This window comes from Oncorhynchus kisutch, linkage group LG21 (assembly GCF_002021735.2).
Source record: "Oncorhynchus kisutch isolate 150728-3 linkage group LG21, Okis_V2, whole genome shotgun sequence".
NCBI lineage: Eukaryota > Metazoa > Chordata > Actinopteri > Salmoniformes > Salmonidae > Oncorhynchus > Oncorhynchus kisutch.
The window spans coordinates 37,048,136-37,073,567 of NC_034194.2; the positions used below are offsets into that span (position 1 = coordinate 37,048,136).

Consider the following 25,432-nt stretch of genomic DNA (forward strand, 5'->3'; position numbering starts at 1 on the left):
AGAGAGCATTGAGAGTATTGTTTAAACAGAGGTAGATCGATGCTACAATGAGCCTGTGTGTAAATATTTTTTGAAATTGGACGAGAGGAGGGATTAGGGATTTGAAATGAAGTGGTTTGATCCAGATAAATGTGATACAATAAACACTATTTAAAATCATTATTCATATTCCTGGGTGGAGATGGTGGAATTGAGTGGTGTTGTGTGTACAAATAGGGATATCATTATGATGAATATGTGAGCAATAGCTCACCTAGGTGGAGGCTGGAGGGATTTGATGATGTAACAGTAAGTTATACTGCCACTAGAAAGACAAAGGCCACATATCAAAACCATGTACATTGTATGGATGTGTGGGGCTTTCAATGTAGAGAGACAGGGGCCACATTGTTGTGTGTCTGTTTACTGCAGAGCTTGCTGAGTGTATCCTCAGGGGTCAAATGCAATGCAAAGGTCAGGGGTTAGAGGTCAGAGGAGTATCCCTGCGTGCCTCTGAGCAAACGTGTGCTGTGTGTGATTTAAATATATTTTTTAAACTGAAATGAGCAGAGACTGGTTTGGTTAAATATAGAACAGGGCTGATGACGACTTTGAGGATGATGTGGGCAGTACCTCCCAAATGCCAAATGTTGGTCTCTCGCTCACTCCCTCCCTGCTTCCCTCCCTCCCTTCGTCCTTCCCTAATCCCCCTTCCTCCCCTCCGTCCACAATCTGGATGACAGTAGCAGCCACAACAGCCTCTCAGAGCAGAGCTACTACACAAGCTGACTCTTTAGAACCCTGGCCTGCTTGGCTTGGCGCTGGTGCCCTGTGGACGCCAGGGGACATGGCTGCCACCGCTACCGCCTCGCTGCCCACTGGCTCACGTCACATGACTGTTGGCCCACACGGTTGCACACGAAGAGTGATGCTGCTATCGTCCCTATGCCTAGTGGGTGTGGAGGGTGCAGAGAATAGAGGAGGACTACAGTAACATTCTCTTTTACTTCCAGTGAGGGAGAGAGGGAGTTGGATAGTGAGGGAGGTAGAGAGAGAGAGAGAGATATTTCGGGAGGGAGAGAGAGGGAGGGAGATAGTCATGGAGGGAGAGAGTGGGAGGGAGATAGTCATGGAGGGAGAGAGTGGGAGGGAGATAGTCAGGGAGGGAGAGAGAGGGAGGGAGATAGTAAGGGAGGGAGAGAGAGGGAGGGAGATAGTCAGGGAGGGAGAGAGAGAAAGGAGTCCAACCCCTCCTCCTTCTACCCCACTCAATCCCTCCTTCATCCTCTCACTCTGGCCCTCCCACTTCTTCCTCCCTTTGTCCTCCCTCTGTTCCAGCTCTGGCCTTCCTCCCACCTCCTCCATCCCTCCTCCTCCCTCTGTTCCAGCTCTGGCCTTCCTCCCACCTCCTCCATCCCTCCTCCTCCCTCTGTTCCAGCCCTGGCCTTCCTCCCACCTCCTCCATCCCTCCTCCTCCCTCTGTTCCAGCTCTGGCCTTCCTCCCACCTCCTCCATCCCTCCTCCTCCCTCTGTTCCAGCTCTGGCCTTCCTCCCACCTCCTCCATCCCTCCTCCTCCCTCTGTTCCAGCTCTGGCCTTCCTCCCACCTCCTCCATCCCTCCTCCTCCCTCTGTTCCAGCCCTGGCCTTCCTCCCACCTCCTCCATCCCTCCTCCTCCCTCTGTTCCAGCTCTGGCCTTCCTCCCACCTCCTCCATCCCTCCTCCTCCCTCTGTTCCAGCTCTGGCCTTCCTCCCACCTCCTCCATCCCTCCTCCTCCCTCTGTTCCAGCTCTGGCCTTCCTCCCACCTCCTCCATCCCTCCTCCTCCCTCTGTTCCAGCTCTGGCCTTCCTTCCACCTCCTCCATCCCTCCTCCTCCCTCTGTTCCAGCTCTGGCCTTCCTTCCACCTCCTCCATCCCTCCTCCTCCCTCTGTTCCAGCTCTGGCCTTCCTCCCACCTCCTCCATCCCTCCTCCTCCCTCTGTTCCAGCTCTGGCCTTCCTCCCACCTCCTCCATCCCTCCTCCTCCCTCTGTTCCAGCTCTGGCCTTCCTCCCACCTCCTCCATCCCTCCTCCTCCCTCTGTTCCAGCTCTGGCCTTCCTCCCACCTCCTCCATCCCTCCTCCTCCCTCTGTTCCAGCTCTGGCCTTCCTCCCACCTCCTCCATCCCTCCTCCTCCCTCTGTTCCATGAGAAAAGCATTGGAAGAGAGAGGCAGTGATGAAGCGTGATCCAACCATCCAGTGAGTCCAAATGAACTGAGTCATCTCATCCCTCATCAGCTGTGTACAGAGGAGGAGAGGGAGGGGGACATAAAGATAGACAGATAAAGAGAGAGAGAGAGAGAGAGAGAGATAGAGGCAGTGTGCTGGCAGGCAGAGTTCATCAGCCCAGACAGAGCCACGGCAGGGTGAACATGGTTGTAAGGGATAGACCCAGCAGACAGTCAGTCAGTCAAGCCAGGCTGGACATGCAATAAAATGCAGTCCATCGTGGATCACATGCTGTGGATGCATCCTAAATCGCACCCTATTCCCTATGGGCCTCTGGTCAAAAGTAGTGCACTAAATAAGAAATAAGGTACAATTTGGGATACTACCTATGACTCTCCACTCCACCAGTCACATGGTGATTGATAAAAATGCTGGAGGGGCAACCACTCTGTACACAGATTTACACTACTGATACAGATGCTGAAAACATGGAGGGAGGTTAGCTGTTAGTGTTGGAAGACAATCATAAATGTCCCCATACGGCAATTATATTATTCCTATATTATCCCAATGATGAACTCTCATCTACTGAGCACAGTCACCTTGGGGTTACTCTGACTGTAGGTATAACTGTGTCTCTGGGTGTCATTAGAAAGCAGGGGGGCAGGGGGACCGGGAGACCGGGGGAACGGGAGGCCGGGGGAACGGGAGACCGGGTCTCTGGGTGTCATTAGAAAGCAGGGGGGGCAGGGGGACTGGGAGACCGGAGGAACGGGAGGCCGGGGGAACGGGAGACCGGGGGAACGGGAGGCCGGGGGAACGGGAGACCGGGTCTCTGGGTGTCATTAGAAAGCAGGGGGGGCAGGGGGACCGGGAGACCGGAGGAACGGGAGGCCGGGGGAACGGGAGACCGGGTCTCTGGGTGTCATTAGAAAGCAGGGGGGCAGGGGGACCGGGAGACCGGAGGAACGGGAGGCCGGGGGAACGGGAGACCGGGTCTCTGGGTGTCATTAGAAAGCAGGGGGGGCAGGGGGACCGGGAGACCGGAGGAACGGGAGGCCGGGGGAACGGGAGACCGGGTCTCTGGGTGTCATTAGAAAGCAGGGGGGCAGGGGGACCGGGAGACCGGGGGAATGAGAGGCCGGGGGAACGGGAGACCGGGTCTCTGGGTGTCATTAGAAAGCAGGGGGGGCAGGGGGACCGGGAGACCAGGGGAATGGGAGGCCGGGGGAACGGGAGACCGGGTCTCTGGGTGTCATTAGAAAGCAGGGGGGCCCAGGGGACCAGGAGACAGGGGGACCAGGAGACAGGGGGACCAGGAGACAGGGGGACAGGGGGACTGGGAGACCGGGAGACAGGGGGACCAGGAGACAGGGGGACTGGGGGACCGGGAGACAGGGGGACCAGGAGACAGGGGGACCGGGGGAACGGGAGACAGGGGGACTGGGGGACCGGGAGACAGGGGGACAGGGGGACTGGGAGACAGGGGGACCAGGAGACAGGGGGACTGGGGGACCAGGAGACAGGGGGACCAGGAGACAGGGGGACCGGGGGACCGGGAGACAGGGGGACCAGGAGACAGGGGGACTGGGGGACCGGGAGACAGGGGGACCAGGAGACAGGGGGACTGGGGGAACGGGAGACAGGGGGACTGGGGGACCGGGAGACAGGGGGACCAGGAGACAGGGGGACTGGGGGAACGGGAGACAGGGGGACCAGGAGACAGGGGGACTGGGGGACCGGGAGACAGGGGGACCAGGAGACAGGGGGACCAGGAGACAGGGGGACTGGGGGAACGGGAGACAGGGGGACTGGGGGACCGGGAGACAGGGGGACCAGGAGACAGGGGGACTGGGGGAACAGGAGACAGGGGGACTGGGGGACCGGGAGACAGGGGGACCAGGAGACAGGGGGACCAGGAGACAGGGGGACCAGGGGACCAGGAGACAGGGGGACCAGGAGACAGGGGGACCAGGAGACAGGGGGACCGGGGGAACGGGAGACAGGGGGACTGGGGGACCGGGAGACAGGGGGACTGGGGGAACGGGAGACAGGGGGACCAGGAGACAGGGGGACCGGGAGACAGGGGGACCGGGGGAACGGGAGACAGGGGGACTAGGAGACAGGGGGACCAGGAGACAGGGGGACCGGGGGAACGGGAGACAGGGGGACCAGGAGACAGGGGGACCAGGAGACAGGGGGACCGGGGGACCAGGAGACAGGGGGACCAGGAGACAGGGGGACCAGGGGAACGGGAGACAGGGGGACCAGGAGACAGGGGGACCAGGAGACAGGGGGACCGGGAGACAGGGGGACCAGGAGACAGGGGGACCAGGAGACAGGGGGACCAGGAGACAGGGGGACCAGGAGACAGGGGGACCGGGAGACAGGGGGACCGGGGGACCGGGAGACAGGGGGGAATGTGTAAACTACAAGATACAGATACACTACATTTAAACAACACAAATACATTTTTACATCCCTAAAACACTTGCAGACCTCAGTGAATTCATCCCTCATCAGCGTTCTAAACTGCCCTGTTGGCACCAAAGATTCAAGATGTAATGAGGTTTTGTAAATGATTCCAAACATGGGGGGGGGGGCATTGACACTCCAGCACTTTGGATTTGAAATGATATCATGACTATGAGGTTAAAGTGCAGACGTCAGCCTTAATTTGAGGGTATTTTCATCCATATGGGGTGAACTGTTTATATGGGGTGAACTGTTTAAATGGTAGTGAACTGTTTATATGGGGTGAACCGTTTATATGGGGTGAACTGTTTATATGGGGTGAACTGTTTATATGGGGTGAACCGTTTATATGGGGTGAACTGTTTATATGGGGTGAACTGTTTATATGGGGTGAACTGTTTATATGGGGTGAACCGTTTAAATGGTAGTGAACTGTTTATATGGGGTGAACTGTTTATATGGGGTGAACTGTTTATATGGGGTGAACTGTTTATATGGGGTGAACTGTTTATATGGGGTGAACCGTTTATATGGGGTGAACTGTTTATATGGGGTGAACTGTTTATATGGGGTGAACCGTTTATATGGGGTGAACTGTTTATATGGGGTGAACTGTTTATATGGGGTGAACTGTTTATATGGGGTGAACTGTTTATATGGGGTGAACTGTTTATATGGGGTGAACTGTTTATATGGGCTGAACCGTTTATATGGGGTGAACCGTTTATATGGGGTGAACTGTTTATATGGGGTGAACTGTTTATATGGGCTGAACCGTTTATATGGGGTGAACCGTTTAAATGGGGTGAACCGTTTATATGGGGTGAACCGTTTATATGGGGTGAACCGTTTATATGGGGTGAACTGTTTATATGGGGTGAACTGTTTATATGGGCTGAACCGTTTATATGGGGTGAACTGTTTATATGGGCTGAACCGTTCCTGCACTTTCTGTACGTAGTTTTTGGGACAAAATTAACTTATATGTGTAATAAAGTAGTCAAAAGTTCAGGATTTAGTCCCATATTCCTAACACCCTCCTGCCGAGTGGCACAGCAGTCTAAGGCACTGCATGTCAGTGCTAGAGGTATCACTACAGACGCTGGTTCAATCCCAGGCTTTATCACAAAAAGCAGTGATTGGGAGTCCCATCGGGTGGCGTTATGTTGCCCGTTATGGTTTAGGGGAGTGTTTGGCCGGGGTAAGCCGTCATTGTAAAATAAGGACTTGTTCTTGACTGACTTGCCTAGTTAAATAAATATTAATGAAATAATCAAGCTTGACTCTACAAACTTGTTGGATGCATTTCCTGTTAGTTTTGGTTGTGTTTCAGATTATTTGGGCCCAATAGAAATTAACAGTAAATAATGTATTGTGCTGGAGTACAGAGTCAAAAAATATACATATTGTCTATAAGAGGAACAGGATTCCATGTGGGATGCACCCTTAGTCTTCCTTCTGAGGAGAGAGCAAGATTAACCCCATTTTATAATTTGAATCATTTGCTTATTTTGCACTAAATGGCCTTGTAATGGTTCAATTGTCATCCTCTCTTTCAACAGTAAATAGCTGTCCTTTGAAATATGAGCGTTTGTGATAATGAGAAATTAATCACAACAGTTGCAGGTTTATCGAAGGTCTGGAGAATGATAGTTTAAAGATTCCCCAAGAAAGATAACCAATTATGAAGATTTCAAGGTAATTTCAGCCCTTGTGTAATGGACCGAGACAATTATGATCACAAACACTTCACAATAATGTAGTGTCATGGTGAGGATAGAATGTAGTGGTGAGGATAGAATGTAGTGGTGAGGATAGAATGTAGTGGTGAGGATAGAATGTAGTGGTGAGGATAGAATGTAGTGGTGAGGATAGAATGTAGTGGTGAGGATAGAATGTAGTGGTGAGGATATAATGTAGTGGTGAGGATAGAATGTAGTGGTGAGGATAGCATGTAGTGGTGAGGATAGAATGTAGTGGTGAGGATAGAATGTAGTGGTGAGGATAGAATGTAGTGGTGAGGATAGAATGTAGTGGTGAGGATAGAATGTAGTGGTGAGGATAGAATGTAGTGGTGAGGATAGAATGTAGTGGTGAGGATAGAATGAATAATGGACAATACAATAAGAAGAGGAAGGAATACAATCTAAAACCTAAAATGCCTGGAAATTGAAAATGGACATTTGATTAATTTGGAGGTGGAAGAAATGCACACCTGTTTATGTGAGGTGCTGGCTAGCGGAGTAGATCACCTGTTTATGTGAGGTGCTGGCTAGTGGAGTAAAACACCTGTTTATGTGAGGTGCTGGCTAGTGGAGTAGAACACCTGTTTATGTGAGGTGCTGGCTAGCGGAGTAGACCACCTGTTTATGTGAGGTGCTGGCTAGTGGAGTAGAACACCTGTTTATGTGAGGTGCTGGCTAGTGGAGTAGAACACCTGTTTATGTGAGGTGCTGGCTAGTGGAGTAGAACACCTGTTTATGTGAGGTGCTGGCTAGCGGAGTAGAACACCTGTTTATGTGAGGTGCTGGCTAGCGGAGTAGATCACCTGTTTATGTGAGGTGCTGGCTAGCGGAGTAGAACACCTGTTTATGTGAGGTGCTGGCTAGCGGAGTAGATCACCTGTTTATGTGAGGTGCTGGCTAGCGGAGTAGATCACCTGTTTATGTGAGGTGCTGGCTAGTGGAGTAGCACCTGTTTATGTGAGGCTGTTTACGTGAGGTGCTGGCTAGCGGAGTAGATCACCTGTTTACGCGAGGTGCTGGCTGGCAGAATAGAACACCTGTTTACGCGAGGTGCTGGCTAGCGGAGTAGAACACCTGTTTACGCGAGGTGCTGGCTAGTGGAGTAGAACACCTGTTTACGTGAGGTGCTGGCTAGTGGAGTAGAACACCTGTTTACGAGAGGTGCTGGCTAGTGGAGTAGAATACCTGTTTAGGTGAGGTGCTGGCTAGCGGAGTAGAACACCTGTTTAGGTGAGGTGCTGGCTAGTGGAGTAGAACACCTGTTTATGTGAGGTGCTGGCTAGCGGAGTAGAACATCTGTTTATGTGAGGTGCTGGCTAGTGGAGTAGAACACCTGTTTACGTGAGGTGCTAGCTAGTGGAGTAGAACATCTGTTTAGGTGAGGTGCTGGCTGGCAGAGTAGAACACCTGTTTAGGTGAGGTGCTGGCTAGTGGAGTAGAACACCTGTTTATGTGAGGTGCTGGCTAGCGGAGTAGAACACCTGTTTATGTGAGGTGCTGGCTAGCGGAGTAGATCACCTGTTTATGTGAGGTGCTGGCTAGTGGAGTAGAACACCTGTTTTTGTGAGGTGCTGGCTAGTGGAGTAGAACACCTGTTTAGGTGAGGTGCTGGCTAGTGGAGTAGAACACCTGTTTAGGTGAGGTGCTGGCTAGTGGAGTAGAACACCTGTTTAGGTGAGGTGCTGGCTAGTGGAGTAGAACACCTGTTTAGGTGAGGTGCTGGCTAGTGGAGTAGATCACCTGTTTAGGTGAGGTGCTGGCTAGTGGAGTAGAACACCTGTTTAGGTGAGGTGCTGGCTAGCGGAGTAGAACACCTGTTTAGGTGAGGTGCTGGCTAGTGGAGTAGAACACCTGTTTAGGTGAGGTGCTGGCTAGTGGAGTAGAACACCTGTTTAGGTGAGGTGCTGGCTAGTGGAGTAGCACCTGTTTAGGTGAGGTGCTGGCTTGTGCAGTAGAACACCTGTTTAGGTGAGGTGCTGGCTAGTGGAGTAGAACACCTGTTTAGGTGAGGTGCTGGCTAGTGGAGTAGAACACCTGTTTAGGTGAGGTGCTGGCTAGTGGAGTAGAACACCTGTTTAGGTGAGGTGCTGGCTAGTGGAGTAGAACACCTGTTTAGGTGAGGTGCTGGCTAGCGGAGTAGAACACCTGTTTAGGTGAGGTGCTGGCTAGTGGAGTAGAACACCTGTTTAGGTGAGGTGCTGGCTAGCGGAGTAGAACACCTGTTTAGGTGAGGTGCTGGCTAGTGGAGTAGCACCTGTTTAGGTGAGGTGCTGGCTAGCGGAGTAGAACACCTGTTTAGGTGAGGTGCTGGCTAGCGGAGTAGAACACCTGTTTAGGTGAGGTGCTGGCTAGCGGAGTAGAACACCTGTTTAGGTGAGGTGCTGGCTAGCGGAGTAGAACACCTGTTTAGGTGAGGTGCTGGCTAGTGGAGTAGAACACCTGTTTAGGTGAGGTGCTGGCTAGCGGAGTAGAACACCTGTTTAGGTGAGGTGCTGGCTAGTGGAGTAGAACACCTGTTTAGGTGAGGTGCTGGCTAGTGGAGTAGAACACTTGAAAAATTAAAGTAGAGCCACACACTAGGAGCTCAGATGCAATAAATGAATAACCAGAATTTGGACAGCCAAGCTGTCTTCATCAGGGTATAACGACAAAAACTGCAGGTCACTAGTTTATATAGTTTGAAAGGACACGCAGGTGTCTGTTCTCATGGTCGTCTGTGGCTTGATTTCATTGGTCAACTTACAGATATAAATAGAACACATAAAAAGCATGAATGGATTACATACAATCATAGATTCAATGTGGCAACATAGGCCTGCATATATGTCCCATCGGGGCTCACAAACTAAATTTAGTTTGCGCTTCAATTTGCCCACATCCTTTTTACCACAAGTACAAATTCTAAGATAAATAACTGCCTTAGTGGAGCACGTAATAACACCTTTGATTGAGATCCGTTTCCCTGTTCGAGGATGTTTGAGGATGTTTGAGGATGTTTGCATGTGTTTACATGCATAAGCGCCATTGCATTGAGCGCCGCCATTACCCTTATAGTTTCCATCAGGATCGAGGCGCAATGAGACGTTGTGCGGGGATATTTTGGGTTTAGCATTTGAGTTTGATCTGAAGCCATTCGTGTGATTATTGTGTTTTTGCTATCCATTGTAAATTATATTTATAGGCCTACGTAGCCACATTGTATCTATGACCGTATGTAATCCATTCATGCTTTATATACGTGTGTTCTATTTATATCTGTAAATTGACCAATGAAATCAAGTCCCAGCCAGCCATGATTACTGACACCTGATTCCTTTCTAACTGTATAAACTAGTGACCTGCAGTGCTTGTCATTATATCCTGATGAAGACAGCTTGGCTGTCCAAACGTTGGTTATTCATCTATTGGATCTGAGCTCCTACAGTGAGCTCTCCTTTTCTTTTTCAAACATTTCATGCATTTTCCCAGACACTCTTATACAGAGTGACTAACAGGTAGGGCATCCATCTTAAGGGGAGACTAGGTGAAACAACCACAAGTTCATTGTAGTACATTCTAAAGTACATTTTTGTAGATTCTAAAGTTAATTTTATTACCTTTTAGTACATTGTAAAGTACTTTCTAATGTTAATTTTAGTACATTGTAGTATATTCTAAAGTACATTTTAGTACATTCCAAATCACATTTTATTACATTCTAAAGTGCATTTCAGTACATTGATGTACATTCTAAAGTACATTTCAGTACATTCATGTACATTCTAAAGTACATTTTAGTACATTCTAAAGTACATTTCAGTACATTCATGTACATTCTAAATCATATTTTATTACATTCTAAAGTACATTTCAGTACATTGATGTACATTCTAAAGTACATTTTAGTACATTTTTTACATATATTTAAAATATCCTAGAACAATAACAATACGTTGTGTCCTATCACACCAAAATGCCCTTTCTTGGTAGTGAGCACTAGGACTGGCGTACAGTAATCCACTGCTTTACTACAGTCAAGTTTAGACTGCAAATGACATATGACAGAAAAGTATTCGGGGGCCATTTTCTAACACACAACTAACTGCTGTGAATGTTGTAAATTAGATTAAGCTGAGAAATATTGAATGGCTGCTGAGCACTTCCCCGGTCTGCCAGCTCAGCAGCTTTCATTGATAATGCAATTTCATTTCTCATTGCTGCTGCTGCTGCTTAGCGGAGGACAACCTTGCTGATTTTACATATGTAATTCAACCGCTCTGACTAGCTTAGTGGATGTGTGTGTCTGTGTGTGGGGGGGAGATGGGGTTTGTGTGTGTGTATGTTTGCATTTGTGTGTGTGTGTATGTGTGTGTTTGCATTTGTGTGTGTGTGTGTGTTTGCATTTGTGTGTGTGTGTATGTGTGTGTTTGCATTTGTGTGTGTGTGTGTGTTTGCATTTGTGTGTGTGTGTGTGTTTGCATTTGTGTGTGTGTGTTTGCATTTGTGTGTGTGTGTGTTTGCATTTGTGTGTGTGTGTATGTGTGTGTTTGCATTTGTGTGTGTGTGTGTGTGTGTTTGCATTTGTGTGTGTGTGTGTTTGCATTTGTGTGTGTGTGTGTTTGCATTTGTGTGTGTGTGTGTTTGCATTTGTGTGTGTGTGTGTGTTTGCATTTGTGTGTGTGTGTATGTGTGCGAACCTTCAATTCCCCCTAACCTAAACCTACCTCTTTCAGACAGCCCATGAAGTTGTTGCTGACAGGAGAACCAGGTAGGTCAGCCGTACTAGGACTCCCACCCACGTAGAAGAAGTCATCAGACCCCAGCATGGTGTAGTCTTCCTGGGTATAGCCTGTTGTGGTGAGGATCCCATCCACAGAGATGGTCACCTGTTATAGGGTAACACATACCAAAGCAAAGGCATTAGTCGCTGAGGTGGAACTGCTTGTTCAGTATGTATAGGATACACACACCTCTCCTTGGTCTGATATGACCTAATGGACTATATCTATGTATTTTACTCCTGACTGAGATCACCTGGGCTAGTAGCTAGTTCCTAGTATATCGTAACTAGTAGCTACAGTGACTTCAGAAGGTATTCATACCACTTGACTTATTCCAGATTTTTTTGGTGTGTTTACAGCCTGAATTCAAAATGGATAAAATATATTTATTTTCTCACCCATTTACACACAATGACCGATAAGGACAAAATAGAAGAAAAAAAATTGAGAAATGTTTTTGAAATTTATTGAAAATGTTTACTGAAGCATTCCCACGCCTGAGTCAATACTTTGTAGAATCATCTTACAGCTGTGAGTCTTTCTGGGTATGTCTCTAAGAGCTTTCCACACCTGGATTGTGCAACATTGGCCCATTATTTGTTTCTAAATTCTTCAAGCTCTGTCAAATTGGTTGTTGCCATAGATTTTCATGTAGATTTAAGTCAAAACTATAACTCGGCCACTTAGGAACATTCACTGTCTTCTTGGTAAGCAACTGCAGTGTAGATTTGGCCTTGTGTTTTAGGTTATTGTCCTGCTGAAAGGTGAATTCATCTCCCAGTGTCTGGTGGAAAGCAAACTGAACCTGGTTTTCCTTTAGGATTTTGCCTGTGCTTAGTACACAGTAATATGTTCTATTGGATTTGCCCCAAACATAACACTTCATATTCAGGACAAAAAGTAAATAGTTTTGCCACTATTTTTGCAGCATTAACTTAGTGCCTTATTCTGTGCAACAACTGTGCAACAACTGCAATATTGTTGATCCATCCAGTTTTCTCCTATTACACCCATTAAACTCGGTCACAATTGGCCTCATGGTGAAATCCTTGAGTGGTTTCCTTCCTCTCCGGCATCTGAGTTAGGAAGGACGCCTGTATCTTGGTAGTGACTGGGTGTATTGATACACCATCCAAATTGTAATTAATAACTTCACCATGCTCAAAGGGATATTCAGTGTCTAATTTTGGTATCTACCAATAGGTGCCATTCTTTGTGAGGCATTGGAAAACCTCCCCAGTCTTTGTGGTGGAATTTGTCTTTGAAATTCACTGTTCGACTGAGGGACCTTACAGATAGTTGTTTGTGTAAGTTACAGAGATGAGGTAGTCATTAAAAAAATCATAATAAACAGTATTATTGCACACGGAGTGAGTCCATGAAACTCATTATGTGACTTCCTTAGGCTTGCCATAACAAATGAATACTTATTGACTCTTCATTGTTTATTAATTTATAAAAATGTCTAACAACATGATTCCACTTTGACATCATGGCATGTCGTGTGTAGGCCAATGATAAAATACTCAGGCTGGAACACGACAAAAGTTGGAAAAAGTCTTGGGGTGTGAATACTTTCTGAAGTCATTGTAGTAGATAGTACCTAGTAGGTTTGTACCTTGGAGCAATAGTTTGAGAGTTTGCTACAGACAGCGTTTGAGGTAGTATTTAATGGGTTTAGTAATAGGTAGGTTCACAGGACAGATGAAGAAAATATGTCAGAGCAGAGGACCACATTTTCTTTATCTTTTGATGGGGGTAAGAGAATGGAATCTCATTCGGTTTGGATAGTTCAGGTTGGGAGAGGGTTAGTAAAAATGGACAAATTGCCAAGGACAAATTGCTTGTACTTGTCTTAGGTTTCTGGGTTCAATTTGTAACTATACAAAACATCACACGCATACACACACACACACACACACACACACACTCTCAGTCACACACACTCGGCCTTATACACACACATGCATTACATAGGGAGGATTATCACACAACTTCACAAATGCGGAAACCAAAGTTTTCATTCTTCAGAAGTTAACAGAAACACAAATAAGTTTGACATGTAAGGGGTATAAATGATTTGATGTCATACAAAGCATGACCAAGCCAATCGGGAGACAGGGTACCTCCACCAATCAAGTCAAGGGGATCAGGAGGGGGAGGGTGTAATGTTAGCCACAACACACAGACACCACTGTAACCAGCATGCTACCAACACAACATCCAGGGAAGGGGTGGAGGGACAGGACAGTGATATAATGTGATAGGTTGAAGGTGAGTGAACGTGGAAGTGAAGTGTTAGTGGTTATGGCTGAGGAGGGTGAGGAGGGTGAAAGGGTAAAAGTCATATGATTTCAGAGGTCAGGAGGTGAAAAGGCATTGATGAGCGGTGGTGGGCATGCCATGCGCCAGACTGAGTGTGTTGGAAACAACTGTCAGAGATCCGCTAAAGAAAGGGGTCGCCATTTTGTCTCTTTGTCGCCATTTTGTTTCTGTTTAGCATTTTAGAGCCCAGACCGGAGTTTTGGCGGCTGCTGGCTTGTTGAAGATTCACTCTTGTTGTTTGGATTGTGGCAGAGATTCTCTCAGTTCTTGGGTGGCGACGGTCCTCACAAAAAAAATGTTGAGATTTTTATTTTGTGGGAAAAAAACATCAATTTTTCATGCATCCCTGACAAAAGATCAAAAGTCAGAGGGAGAATCTGGTGGTTTATTTGAGACTCGAAGAACCTCTGTGAACTTCGTAGTGATGAGGAATAAAAAAAGAAGTAAAAGACGGACTGTAAAAAGAGGAGGGGGGGAGGAGGGGTGGGGAAAAGGTTGAGAGGCCAGGGAGGATATTGAGAACTGAAGAAAGCTGTTGGTAATACAAACCCATTTCCTCATTGTTTGATAAGATATGTCTAGGATGAAATTGAAATTATAAAAAGAAAAAGAAGAGGGGGGAGGGACACACGGCAAACCCAAAAAAAGACAATAAGAATGATATCTACCAGACAATGCAGTATGTTTACCATAGCGTGTCCAATGCCTGATTGCTTTCCGGAAAAGGGGAAGAAAGGAAAGCAAAAGAATAGTGAACAAAACGGTTGTTAATAAGGAGAATAGGGAGAAGAAAGAAACCAAAATAAAAAACAATGACGTAGGAGAAGCAGGATGATAGTTAGTTAGTATGTTAGTTAGTTGTTTAGATAACTGTTAGTTAGTAAGTAAATACAATGACTTAGTATTTCATGAAAGGTAAGTGTTAGTCTAACAAAGCCTGTCTTCCCAAAGAGAGAGAGATAGACTGGCGGAAAGGTAAAGAAAGACAGACAGAGAAGAGGAAGAGGAACAGGAAGAGAGAGCGAGAGCAAGAGAGTGAAGGACAAAAAAAAAGAGCCCTAGCCTCTGGTCTGTGAGTCAGTGTTCCTTCAGTGGTAGCTAGCAAGTGGGCTACATCCTTTAACAACCTCTTAGTGGCAGGAAATGAACACTTTACTTACTTTTCCACCTCTCTTCATCTCCATAGTACCGGCTGAAGAAACCCTTTCACTGCCCACTGGCCATTCACTCCCTCTCCACACCACAAACAAACAGCTACCTGCTATCGCTTTTCTCACTGTGCTTTCACTCTTATAGTACAAGTATATATCCAGTTTACAGCCCTACTTCTTAAAGTTCAGTTGAGTAACAATGGTAGAATAGAATACAGTCCTAGTTACAGCTATAGTACAGCATGTAGCAGTACCAGTGTATAGCCATAGTAATCATTGTCAATCATTAGAGGGGCTATGTCGTCATGAACCCTCAAAATCCCAGAATAGGATGAAATGGCAGCCGTATGGGTCTGGGAGAAATCCAAACCAGTCTAATTGGAATGAATGGCAGTAGAGGCATAATCCTGATTTTACCTATGCAGGAAAATAAAAAGTAAGGCACGTGAAATATCAGAAATTGTGTAATATAATTATTGTCATATTACAAAAGATATTGTCATATCATTATAAATACAGTTTATTCAGGTTTTATACCAATTGTCTGTATAAATAGCCTCAAAAATATATGTAAAAATACCATAAATGTCTACATTTTCTTGGACAGCTGTGAGCGTTATTATATGATAGAATATCAGTACTTGTTGCATGTACATCTTGTCTAAGTCCTGTCATCAACTGATTTCAGACAGTGTCTGGCTGTGGATTGACTGTATTTTTTAATTTTTAATTTTACCTTTATTTAACTAGGCAAGTTATTTTACCTTTATTTAACTAGGGTATCATAATATTTAACTATGATGGACTAGGAACAGTGGGTTAACTGCCTTGTTCAGGGGCAGAACGACAGCCTAGGAACAGTGGGTTAACTGCCTTGTTCAGGGGCAGAACGACAGCCTAGGAACAGTGGGTTAAATGCCTTGTTCAGGGGCAGAACGACAGCCTAGGAACAGTGGGTTAACTGCCTTGTTCAGGGGCAGAACGACAGAGTTTTACCTCGTCAGCTCGGGGATTCGATCTTGCAACCTTTCGGTTACAAGTCCAACGCTGAATGGAATGTTGGCACGTTGGCAGTTACTTAGAAAAATGAAGGGAATCATTTCTTTAAAACTGGCCACCTAGATAGCAAACATACATTACAGATACATTCTTCCAATTCATTATTTTACACACTGTGTCATTACAGCACTGCCAAACCATGGTTAACCAACTCTCTGACCCAAAATGGCTGACCTTGATCCCAACGTAAGAATGTTCATGTCCATTCTAGTATTCTGATGTGTACTGTGAACTATCTACGCTTACAAGGACCTATCAGATGCCATTTTAACATCCATTTATACCATTTGAATAAGATGCTCCACTGATCTGAAACAAATGTCCAACAGAAGGCTCCTATTGTCTGTCACCCGAAGTCCCTCCATTGTCCCGAGTTTATGTGCGTCTTAAACCCTGCCTTGTAGTTTCTGTAGCTATACAGAGGAGCAACATCTAGTTGTTTAAAGGAAAACAACTACTTCTGAAGGCAACAAGATAGTGACTCTTCGACAAGGCTCCTGATAGAAGTGTCAGCTTAGTCAAGAATAAAACAAAGTAGTATACATTTAAATGAAGAAAATAAGGTAAGTCTTCAAAAGCAACACAAGATAAGGAGAGTCAGAGAGGAACAGAGAGCCATGGTATCATCTGCTCCACCACCATCAATCACTATGCAGTCTGTGCTTCTTTATTCACATAGTCACTGCTAGGGGTTATAAATAGAGGGGAAAACACAACCTAACCATACTGATAATACTTCAACACTACACAAATTCATAATGTCTCTCTCCTAATATTGCTCAACGCAACGTCTTTGACAACTATCTAAAGTGCTTAGGTCACTTGGAAAAGGTGCTATATAAAAATACACATTAATCTAATTAAATACATACATTTTAAACAAAGGTAAACACTAATCTAACAACATAAACCCACGACACTAATAACAACCAATTAATCTATTACTACAACTAATCAATACCAGTCGTGAACCTATGTCTGCTCAGTCTCCATGGTTACCTGTCTGAGGTTGCGTGTGACCTTGATGTCGTGCCAGCCATTATCGTTGAACTTCCCGTTGACGGGCTCCACAATGGCCTCGAAGGCCCCGGAGCCCAGGTTGATGACCAGGCTCACCGCCCCGTCCTTTAGGGCCAGGTTGACATAGTCAGCAGACTTCCCTGTGTGGAGCAAGAGACCGTTCCTCTGCCACGTCTTGAAGGAGAGTGTGATCTCATCACTGGATGACTGGATGGGGTTCTGGGACAGGTCGTAGCAGAAGTACTCAGAACCACGGAACGTCGCCACGTTCTCTTCTCTTGCTGGAAGTAGAGAGGAGAATAGATGTAAGTTTAGGTTATATTCAAGGCTCTTGCCCAAGACGTACAGAAGTGTAGACATTGATGTTGAAACATGCATTGAGTACAAATGGTGACCCTGGAAGGAATGGAACCACAACCCACGAAGAGATGCATGGTCTCCATGAAAAGCATAACATTGACACAAGCAGGAAGTCCATTGTATAATCTGTCATATTTGACAGATAAAACATGACACAATTACAATCCCTTCACATACAGAAGTAGAAGAAGAAGAGGACTGTGTCATCACCTCCCATGAGAAGAGGACTGTGTCATCACCTCCCATGAGAAGAGGACTGTGTCATCACCTCCCATGAGAAGAGGACTGTGTCATCACCTCCCATGAGAAGAGGACTGTGTCATCACCTCCCATGAGAAGAGGACTGTGTAGGCACCTCTGATGAGAAGAGGACTGTGTCATCACCTCCCATGAGAAGAGGACTGTGTCATCACCTCCCATGAGAAGAGGACTGTGTCATCACCTCCCATGAGAAAAGGACTGTGTCATCACCTCCCATGAGAAAAGGACTGTGTCATCACCTTCCATGAGAAGAGGACTGTGTCATCACCTCCCATGAGAAGAGGACTGTGTCATCACCTCCCATGAGAAGAGGACTGTGTCATCACCTCCCATGAGAAAAGGACTGTGTCATCACCCCCCATGAGAAGAGGACTGTGTCATAACCTCCCATGAGAAGAGGACTGTGTCATCACCTCCCGTGAGAAGAGGACTGTGTCATCACCTCCCGTGAGAAGAGGACTGTGTCATCACCTCCCATGAGAAGAGGACTGTGTCATCACCTCCCATGAGAAAAGGACTGTGTCATCACCCCCCATGAGAAGAGGACTGTGTCATCACCTCCCATGAGAAGAGGACTGTGTCATCACCTCCCGTGAGAAGAGGACTGTGTCATCACCTCCCGTGAGAAGAGGACTGTGTCATCACCTCCCATGAGAAGATGACATGAACTACAGTACCAGTCAAAAGTTTGGACACACCTACTCATATTTTTACTATTAACTACATTGTAGAATAATAGTGAAGACATCAAATGCAGAATGCTGTGGTAGCCATGCTGGTTGAGTGTGCCTTGAATTCTAAATAAATCACAGACATTGTCACCAGCAAAGCACCCCCACACCATCACACCTCCTCTTCCAGGCTTCACGGTGGGAACCACACATGCGAGATCCTCCGTTCACCTACTCTGCATCTCACAAAGAAATAGCTGTTGGAACCAAGAATCTCAGATTTAGACTCATCAGACCAAAGGACAGATTTCCACCTGTCTAATGTCCATTACTCGTGTTTCTTGGTCCAATCAAGTCTCTTCTTATTATTGGTGTCCTTTAGTAGTGGTTTATTTGCAGCAATTCAACCATGAAGGCCTGATTCACACAGTCTCTTCTGCACAGTTGATGTTGAGATGTGTCTGTTACTTGAACTCTATGAAGCATTTATTTGGGCTGCAATTTCTGAGGCTGGTAACTATACCTCTGCAGCAGAGGTGACTCTGCATCTTTCTTTCCTGTGGCGGTCCTCATGAGAGCCAGTTTCATCATGGCGATTGATTGATTTTGCGACTGCACTTGAAGATACTTTCAATGTTCTCGACATTTTCCGGAGAGCTGTTCTTGCCATAATATGGACTTGGTCTTTTACCAAATAGAGCTGTCTTCTGTATACCACCCCTACCTCGTCACAACACAACTGATTGGCTCAAAGGCATTAAGAAGGAAAGAAATTCCACGAATGTACATTTAACAAGGCACACCTGCATTCCAGGTGACAGCCTCATGAAGCTGGTTGAGAGAATGAGTGTGCAAAGCTGCCATCAAGAAGTGGCTACTTCGAAAATCTCAAATATAAAATATATTTTGATTTGTCTAACACTGTTTTGGTTACTACATGAATCCATATGTGTTATTTTGTCATTTGTATGTCTTCACTTTCATTCCAAAATGTAGAAACTAGTACAAATAAAGAAAAACCCTTGAATGAGTAGGTGTGTCCAAACTTTTGACTGGTAGTGTATGTCATCACCTCCCATGAGAAGACAGGACAGAGTAGCACAGTGGACCAAATCAATCTAATACAGTCACCACAGTGACATAATATCTATGAGTCACCATATCAGCTATCCCATAATGTTATCCTCATGCCCTAATTCACTCATCATAAAAACCCAATCCGTATGACCTTCCACTGAGGTCTCCATGGTAGCAGGCTGATTATGATCTTCCACTGAGGTCTCCATGGTAGCAGACTGATTATGATCTTCCACTGAGGTCTCCATGGTAGCAGACTGATTATGACCTTCCACTGAGGTCTCCATGGTAGCAGACTGATCATGACCTTCCACTGGGATCTCCATACTATCAGACTGATTATGATCTTCCACTGAGGTCTCCATGGTAGCAGACTGATTATGACCGTCCACTGTCTCCATGGTAGCAGACTGATTATGACCTTCCACTGATATATCCATGGTAGCAGACTGATTATGACCTTCCACTGGGATCTCCATACTATCAGACTGATTATGATCTTCCACTGAGGTCTCCATGGTAGCAGACTGATTATGACCGTCCACTGTCTCCATGGTAGCAGACAGATCATGACCTTCCACTGAGGTCTCCATGGTAGCAGACTGATTATGACCTTCCACTGAGGTTGCCATGGTAGCAGACTGATTATGACCTTCCACTGAGGTCTCCATGGTAGCAGACTGATTATGATCTTCCACTGAGGTCTCCATGGTAGCAGACTGATTATGACCTTCCAATGAGATCTCCATGGTAGCAGACTGATTATGATCTTCCACTGAGGTCTCCAATGTAGCAGACTGATTATGACCTTCCACTGAGGTCTCCATGGTAGCAGACTGATCATGACCTTCCACTGGGATCTCCATACTAGCAGACTGATTATGATTTCCACTGAGGTCTCCATGGTAGCAGACTGATTATGACCTTCCACTGAGGTCTCCATGGTAGCAGACTGATTATGACCTTCCATTGAGATATCCATGGTAGCAGACTGATTATGACCTTCCACTGAGGTCTCCATGGTAGCAGACTGATTATGATCTTCCACTGGGATCTCCATGGTAGCAGACTGATTATGATCTTCCACTGAGATCTCCATGGTAGCAGACTGATTATGATCTTCCACTGGGATCTCTCTGTATGTGGCTTTTTAGTCAGACCGTCAGATAGAGGAAATTGAGAGAGGAGACATGGAGACACAGGGGATTTGAAGAGGAGTCTGTGGGAGCCGGTATCAGAGCATGAGGTCTGATGCCAACTGGCTCAGAGACAGTTTCTATCTACAAGCCATCAGACTGCTGAACACTTGAACTGGACAGACCACCTGCTCTGATTCTCCACACCTTAACACACACACACACATACACACACACACACACACACACACACACACACACACACACACACACACACACACACACACACACAACCTCTGCAACCAGACTGTTACTATACTGCTCAGTTTATACACTTGCCCCCCCATCTCCCCTTCATGTAAATACATGTGTAAATATTGGACTTTATATTGTCCCTTCCTGTATTATTCTGATGCTAAAATGTTTATTCTATTCTACTGAGCCATTTACTTTATGTTCATATTCTTATCTATTATAATTTCTTATTGTTGTTGCCTTGTCGAGAAGGAACCTAAAACAAAGCATTTCATTGAACGATGTCTACCACGCGTATAGCATACATACGACGAATAAAGTTGGACTTGAACTATATTGAATAAGTAAGGCATACTTTTTTTTTGTTTAAGAAAGAAAGAAAGAAAGAGTGTATATGGATCCAGGTGTCACGAATCTCGCCGAAGATGGTGCCTCTTCCTGTTCGGGCGGCGCTCGGTGGTCGTCGTCGCCGGCCTATTAGCTGCCATCGATTCCCTTTCCGTTTGTTTCTGTTTATTGGGTAATTGGGTACACCTGTTTTGAGTTAGTTTTTGTTTGTAGGCTATTTAAGGGCACTAGGCCCGCTGGGTATTGTGCGGGCTTGTTTCCTGTTATCAATGTATGAGTGTGATCAGTATTTTTCCGGACAGGTTTTAGTCCGGTGTATTTTTGGGACGGGTTGTTTCATGGTGTTTTGCATGTCGTGGAATCACAGTCTATGGAATAAAATATCCACGTACTGAATTACCTGCTCTCTGTGCTTGACTCCTCCACTCACCATCATTAGAAGTTGTAACACCAGGAAGCTCCAGACCATGATATCATGACTAGTGTCAGTTCCGACTGCTTAAAATGCTGCCTTTTAAACAGCCCTAGTACTAGAGGACAGGCCCAGTACTGCAGCTATTACAGACATAACCAACACCTGGCCTAGAGACTCCACAAGGCTGAGGCTTCCAATTCAGTTATTCACCCTGCATGTTAATTAAAAGAAGAATACACCTGGCGGACACTGCAACAACAGCATCGTCTGTGCTCCAGGTATTACATGTTAGAAGCTGTCACCTTCATAATAACAGACTATCCCTGTCATGTAAGTCTTTGTAAATGCCACATGCAGTGTTGTATGCATTTTAGCAGAGCTAGAGTGATCTGGAAATACATTAAATTACTGCTAATTATGGAATTCTGTACAGTCGTGGTCAAAAGTTTTGAGAATGACACAAATATTAATTTTCACAACGCTTTCTGCACAAAGTCTCCAGAATGTTGTGAGGAGTGATGAGATGAATTGCAATTAATTCCAAAGTCCCTCTTTGCAATGGAAATGAACTGAATCCCCCAAAAACTTTTCCACTGCATTTCAGCCCTGCCACAAAAGGACCAGCTGACATCATGTCACTGATTCTCTCGTTAACACAGGTGTGAGTATTGACGAGGACAAGGCTGGAGATCACTCTGTCATGCTGATTGAGTTTGAATAACAGACTGGAAGCTTGAAAAGGAGGGTGGTGCTTGGAATCATTGTTCTTCCTCTGTCAACCATGGTTAACCGGCAAGGAAACATGTGCCGACATCATTGCTTTGCACAAAAAGGGCTTCACAGGCAAGGGTATTGCTGCCAGTAAGATTGCACCTAAATAAACCATTTATCGGATCATAAAGAACTTCAAGAAGAGGGGTTCAATTGTTGTGAAGAAGGCTTCAGGGCGCCCAAGAAAGTCCAGCAAGAGCTAGGACCGTCTCCTAAAGTTGATTCAGCTGGGGGATTGGGGCACCACCAGTACAGAGCTTGATCAGGAACGGCAGCAGGAAGGTGTGAGTGCATCTGCACAGTGAGACTTTTGGAGGATGGCCTGGTGTCAAGAAGGGCAGCAAAGAAGCCACTTCTCTCCAGGAAAACATCAGAGACAGACTGATATTCTGCAAAAGGTACAGGGATTGGACTGCTGAGGACTGGGGTAAAGTCATTCTCTGATGAATCCCTTTTCCGATTGTTTGGGGCATCCGGAATAAAGCTTGTCCGGAGAAGACAAGGTGAGCGTGGCCATGACTACCATCAGTCCTGTGTCATGCCAACAGTAAAGCATCCTGGGACCATTCATGTGTTTTGCCTAAAAACACAGCCATGAATAAAGAATGGTACCAACACATCCTCCGAGAGCAACTTCTCCCAACCATCCAGGAACAGTTTGGTGACAAACAATGCCTTTTCCAGCATGATGGAGCACCTTGAAAAACTGATAACTAAGTGGCTCGGGGAAGAAAACATTGATATTTTGGGTCCATGGCCAGGAAACTCCCCAGACCTTAATCCCATTGAGAACGTGGGGTCAATCCTCAAGAGGCGGGTGGACAAACAAAAACCCACAAATTCTGACAAACTCCAAGCATTGATTATGCAAGAATGTGCTGTCATCAGTCAGGGTGTGGCCCAGAAGTTAATTGACAGCATGCCAGGGCAGATTGCAGAGGTCTTGAAAAAGAAGTTTCAACATTGCAAATATTGACTCTTTGCATCAACTTCATGTAGTTGTCAAAAAAAGCCCTTGACACTTATGAAATGCTTGTAATTATACTTCACTATTCCATAGTAACATCTGACAAAAATATCTAAAGACACTGAAGGAGCAAACTTTATGGAATTTAATGTTTGTGTCATTCTCACAACTTTTGGCCATGACTACATATCACATTATCAATAAGCCAATCACAAGTTTCTGGTCTGAGGGCAGGAGAGATTGTGAAACACAGAGAGAGGGAGATGGATAGACTGCCTCTAGGGCAGGCTAGGCTGGTGGTGGATAGACCGCCACTAGAGCAGGCTAGACTGCTGGTGGATAGACTGCCTCTAGATCAGGCTAGACTGCTGATGGATAGACTGCCTCTACAGCAGGCTACACTGCTGGTGGAGAGGGAGAGGAAGAAAGGGAGAGAGAGCGAAAGAGCGAACAAACGAGGGAGAGAGAAAGAAACGGAGAGAGAGAGAGAGAGAGAGAGAGAGAGAGAGAGAGAGAGAGAGAGAGAGAGAGAGGGATAAAGGCGGTGAAGATTTCAGAGGGAGAGAGAGGAAGAGAGATCTAGAGTGAGGGAGAGAGAGGCAGAGAGATCTAGAGTGAGGGAGAGAGAGGAAGAGAGATCTAGAGTGAGGGAGAGAGAGAGAGATCTAGAGTGAGGGAGAGAGAGAGGGAGAGGGGAGAGAGAGGGGGGAGAGAAGAGGGGGAGGAGAGAGAGGGGGAGAGAGAGAGGGGGGGGGAAGGGGGAGAGAGAGGGGGGAGAGAGAGAGGGGGGAGAGAGAGAGGGGGGAGGAGAGAGGGATGGGGGGGGAGAGGGGGAGAGAGAGAGGGGGGGAGAGAGAGGGGGGGGGAAGAAAGAAAGAAAGAGGGAGCAAAAGAAAGATAAGTAAAGAGAGAGAAGAAGACACACAGAACCGTATTTCCAGTGAGACAGACAGTGAGCGCGCTGTAGATTATGTCTAGTCTAAATCAACACTTACTATTTCTCTCTGTTACTTCACTGACTGACTGTTTGGTTTTTCATCTGACAGATTGCTCTTGCATTCATCATCCCAAGAACCAGCAGATAAGACACTGTACAGACAAACGATAAAGCGTCAAAGATAGCAATAATACCCTGGTAAATATTGAACTTGAGGCAGAGGACATGGAAATTAAAATAGTTTACTGTTAGGCCTGTTGTCTGCAGAGAGATGTGTTTACAGTATGGATAATAACTCATTCCGAATATAAATGTGATTTCAGAGCATCAGTCTTCAGCAGACTATGAATGTCACTTAACATTAACATTATCTATACAATCAAAAATCTATTTACTTATGATTAATTCATTAATGTTCATATCCCTGATGTGTTTAAGTAATCCCTATGCCAATGTCTACTTCAAGTGCTTTATATGCATCTAGGGTTTATAGCTGCTTTCAGTTCTAATCTTAAACCTTAGACGACAACGACATACTACAGTCTATACTCCTTGCTACCAGCTATATATAAATATAGTTCTCTTTTCATGTCACCACTTGACGTCACCATATTGGAACAATATGTCTCCATAGCATGTAGCCTAGTTCCCATAATTATGTTGATGTCCTGTTCTGTCCTTCAGAGAACTGGGGTTACGAAATGAACCTGGACATATACGGCCAACTTGAGAAACCAAAAACTGATCTTTCTCTGTGTTTATCCACTCTACACACGGCAACTCAGGAGGAGACACATAGAGTGTGTCCCAAATGGAACTTTGTTTCCTAACAGACACCCAACCAGGCCCAGATCCCCTTCATTTGCCGGAGAATGAAATGAAGATTTGATACACTCTAACGGCAGGATAGAACAGCAGCCTCTGGTAAGACACAGGGCGGGGGCCTATTCATATATGTAAACAACAGCTGGTGCACGATATCTAAAGAGGTCTTGAAGTTTTGCTCGCCTGAGGTAGAGTATCTCATGATAAGCTGTAGACCACACTATCTACCTAGAGAGTTTTAATCTGTTTTTTTTTCGCAGCTGTCTACATACCACCACAGACTGATGATGACACTAAAACCGCACTCAATGGGCTGCATACTGCCAAAAGCAAACAGGAAAATGCTCATCCAGAGGCGGCGCTCCTAGTGGACTTGAGTGCAGGGAAACTTAAATCAGTTTAACCAAATTTCTATCAGCATGTTAAATGTGCAACCAGAGGGAAAACAATTCTAGACCACCTTTACTCCGCACATAGAGACACGTACAAAGATTTCCCTCACCCTCCATTTGGCAAATATGATCATAATTCTATCCTCCTGATTCCTGCTTTCAAGCAAAAATGAAAGCAGGAAGCACCAGTGACTCAGTCTATAAAAAAGTGATAGATGAAGCAGATGCTAAACTACAGGACTGTTTTGCTAGTACAGACTGGAACATGTTCTGGGATTCTTCCAATGGCATTG

At 45.9% G+C, this 25,432-nt stretch overlaps 1 protein-coding gene across 1 annotated transcript in view; it reads right to left on the reverse strand.

Moving 5' to 3' along the window:
• Positions 1-25,432, reverse strand: part of LOC109882474 (neurexin-3b-like) — a 584,958-nt gene that overhangs the window by 436,637 nt on the left and 122,889 nt on the right. Inside the window, exons 5-6 of the mRNA XM_031800486.1 lie at positions 16,704-17,005; positions 11,113-11,274 (exon numbers count right to left, since the gene is read on the reverse strand). Of these exons, the coding sequence (XP_031656346.1) occupies positions 11,113-11,274; positions 16,704-17,005 (464 nt within the window). The remainder of the gene's footprint in view (positions 1-11,112; positions 11,275-16,703; positions 17,006-25,432) is intronic.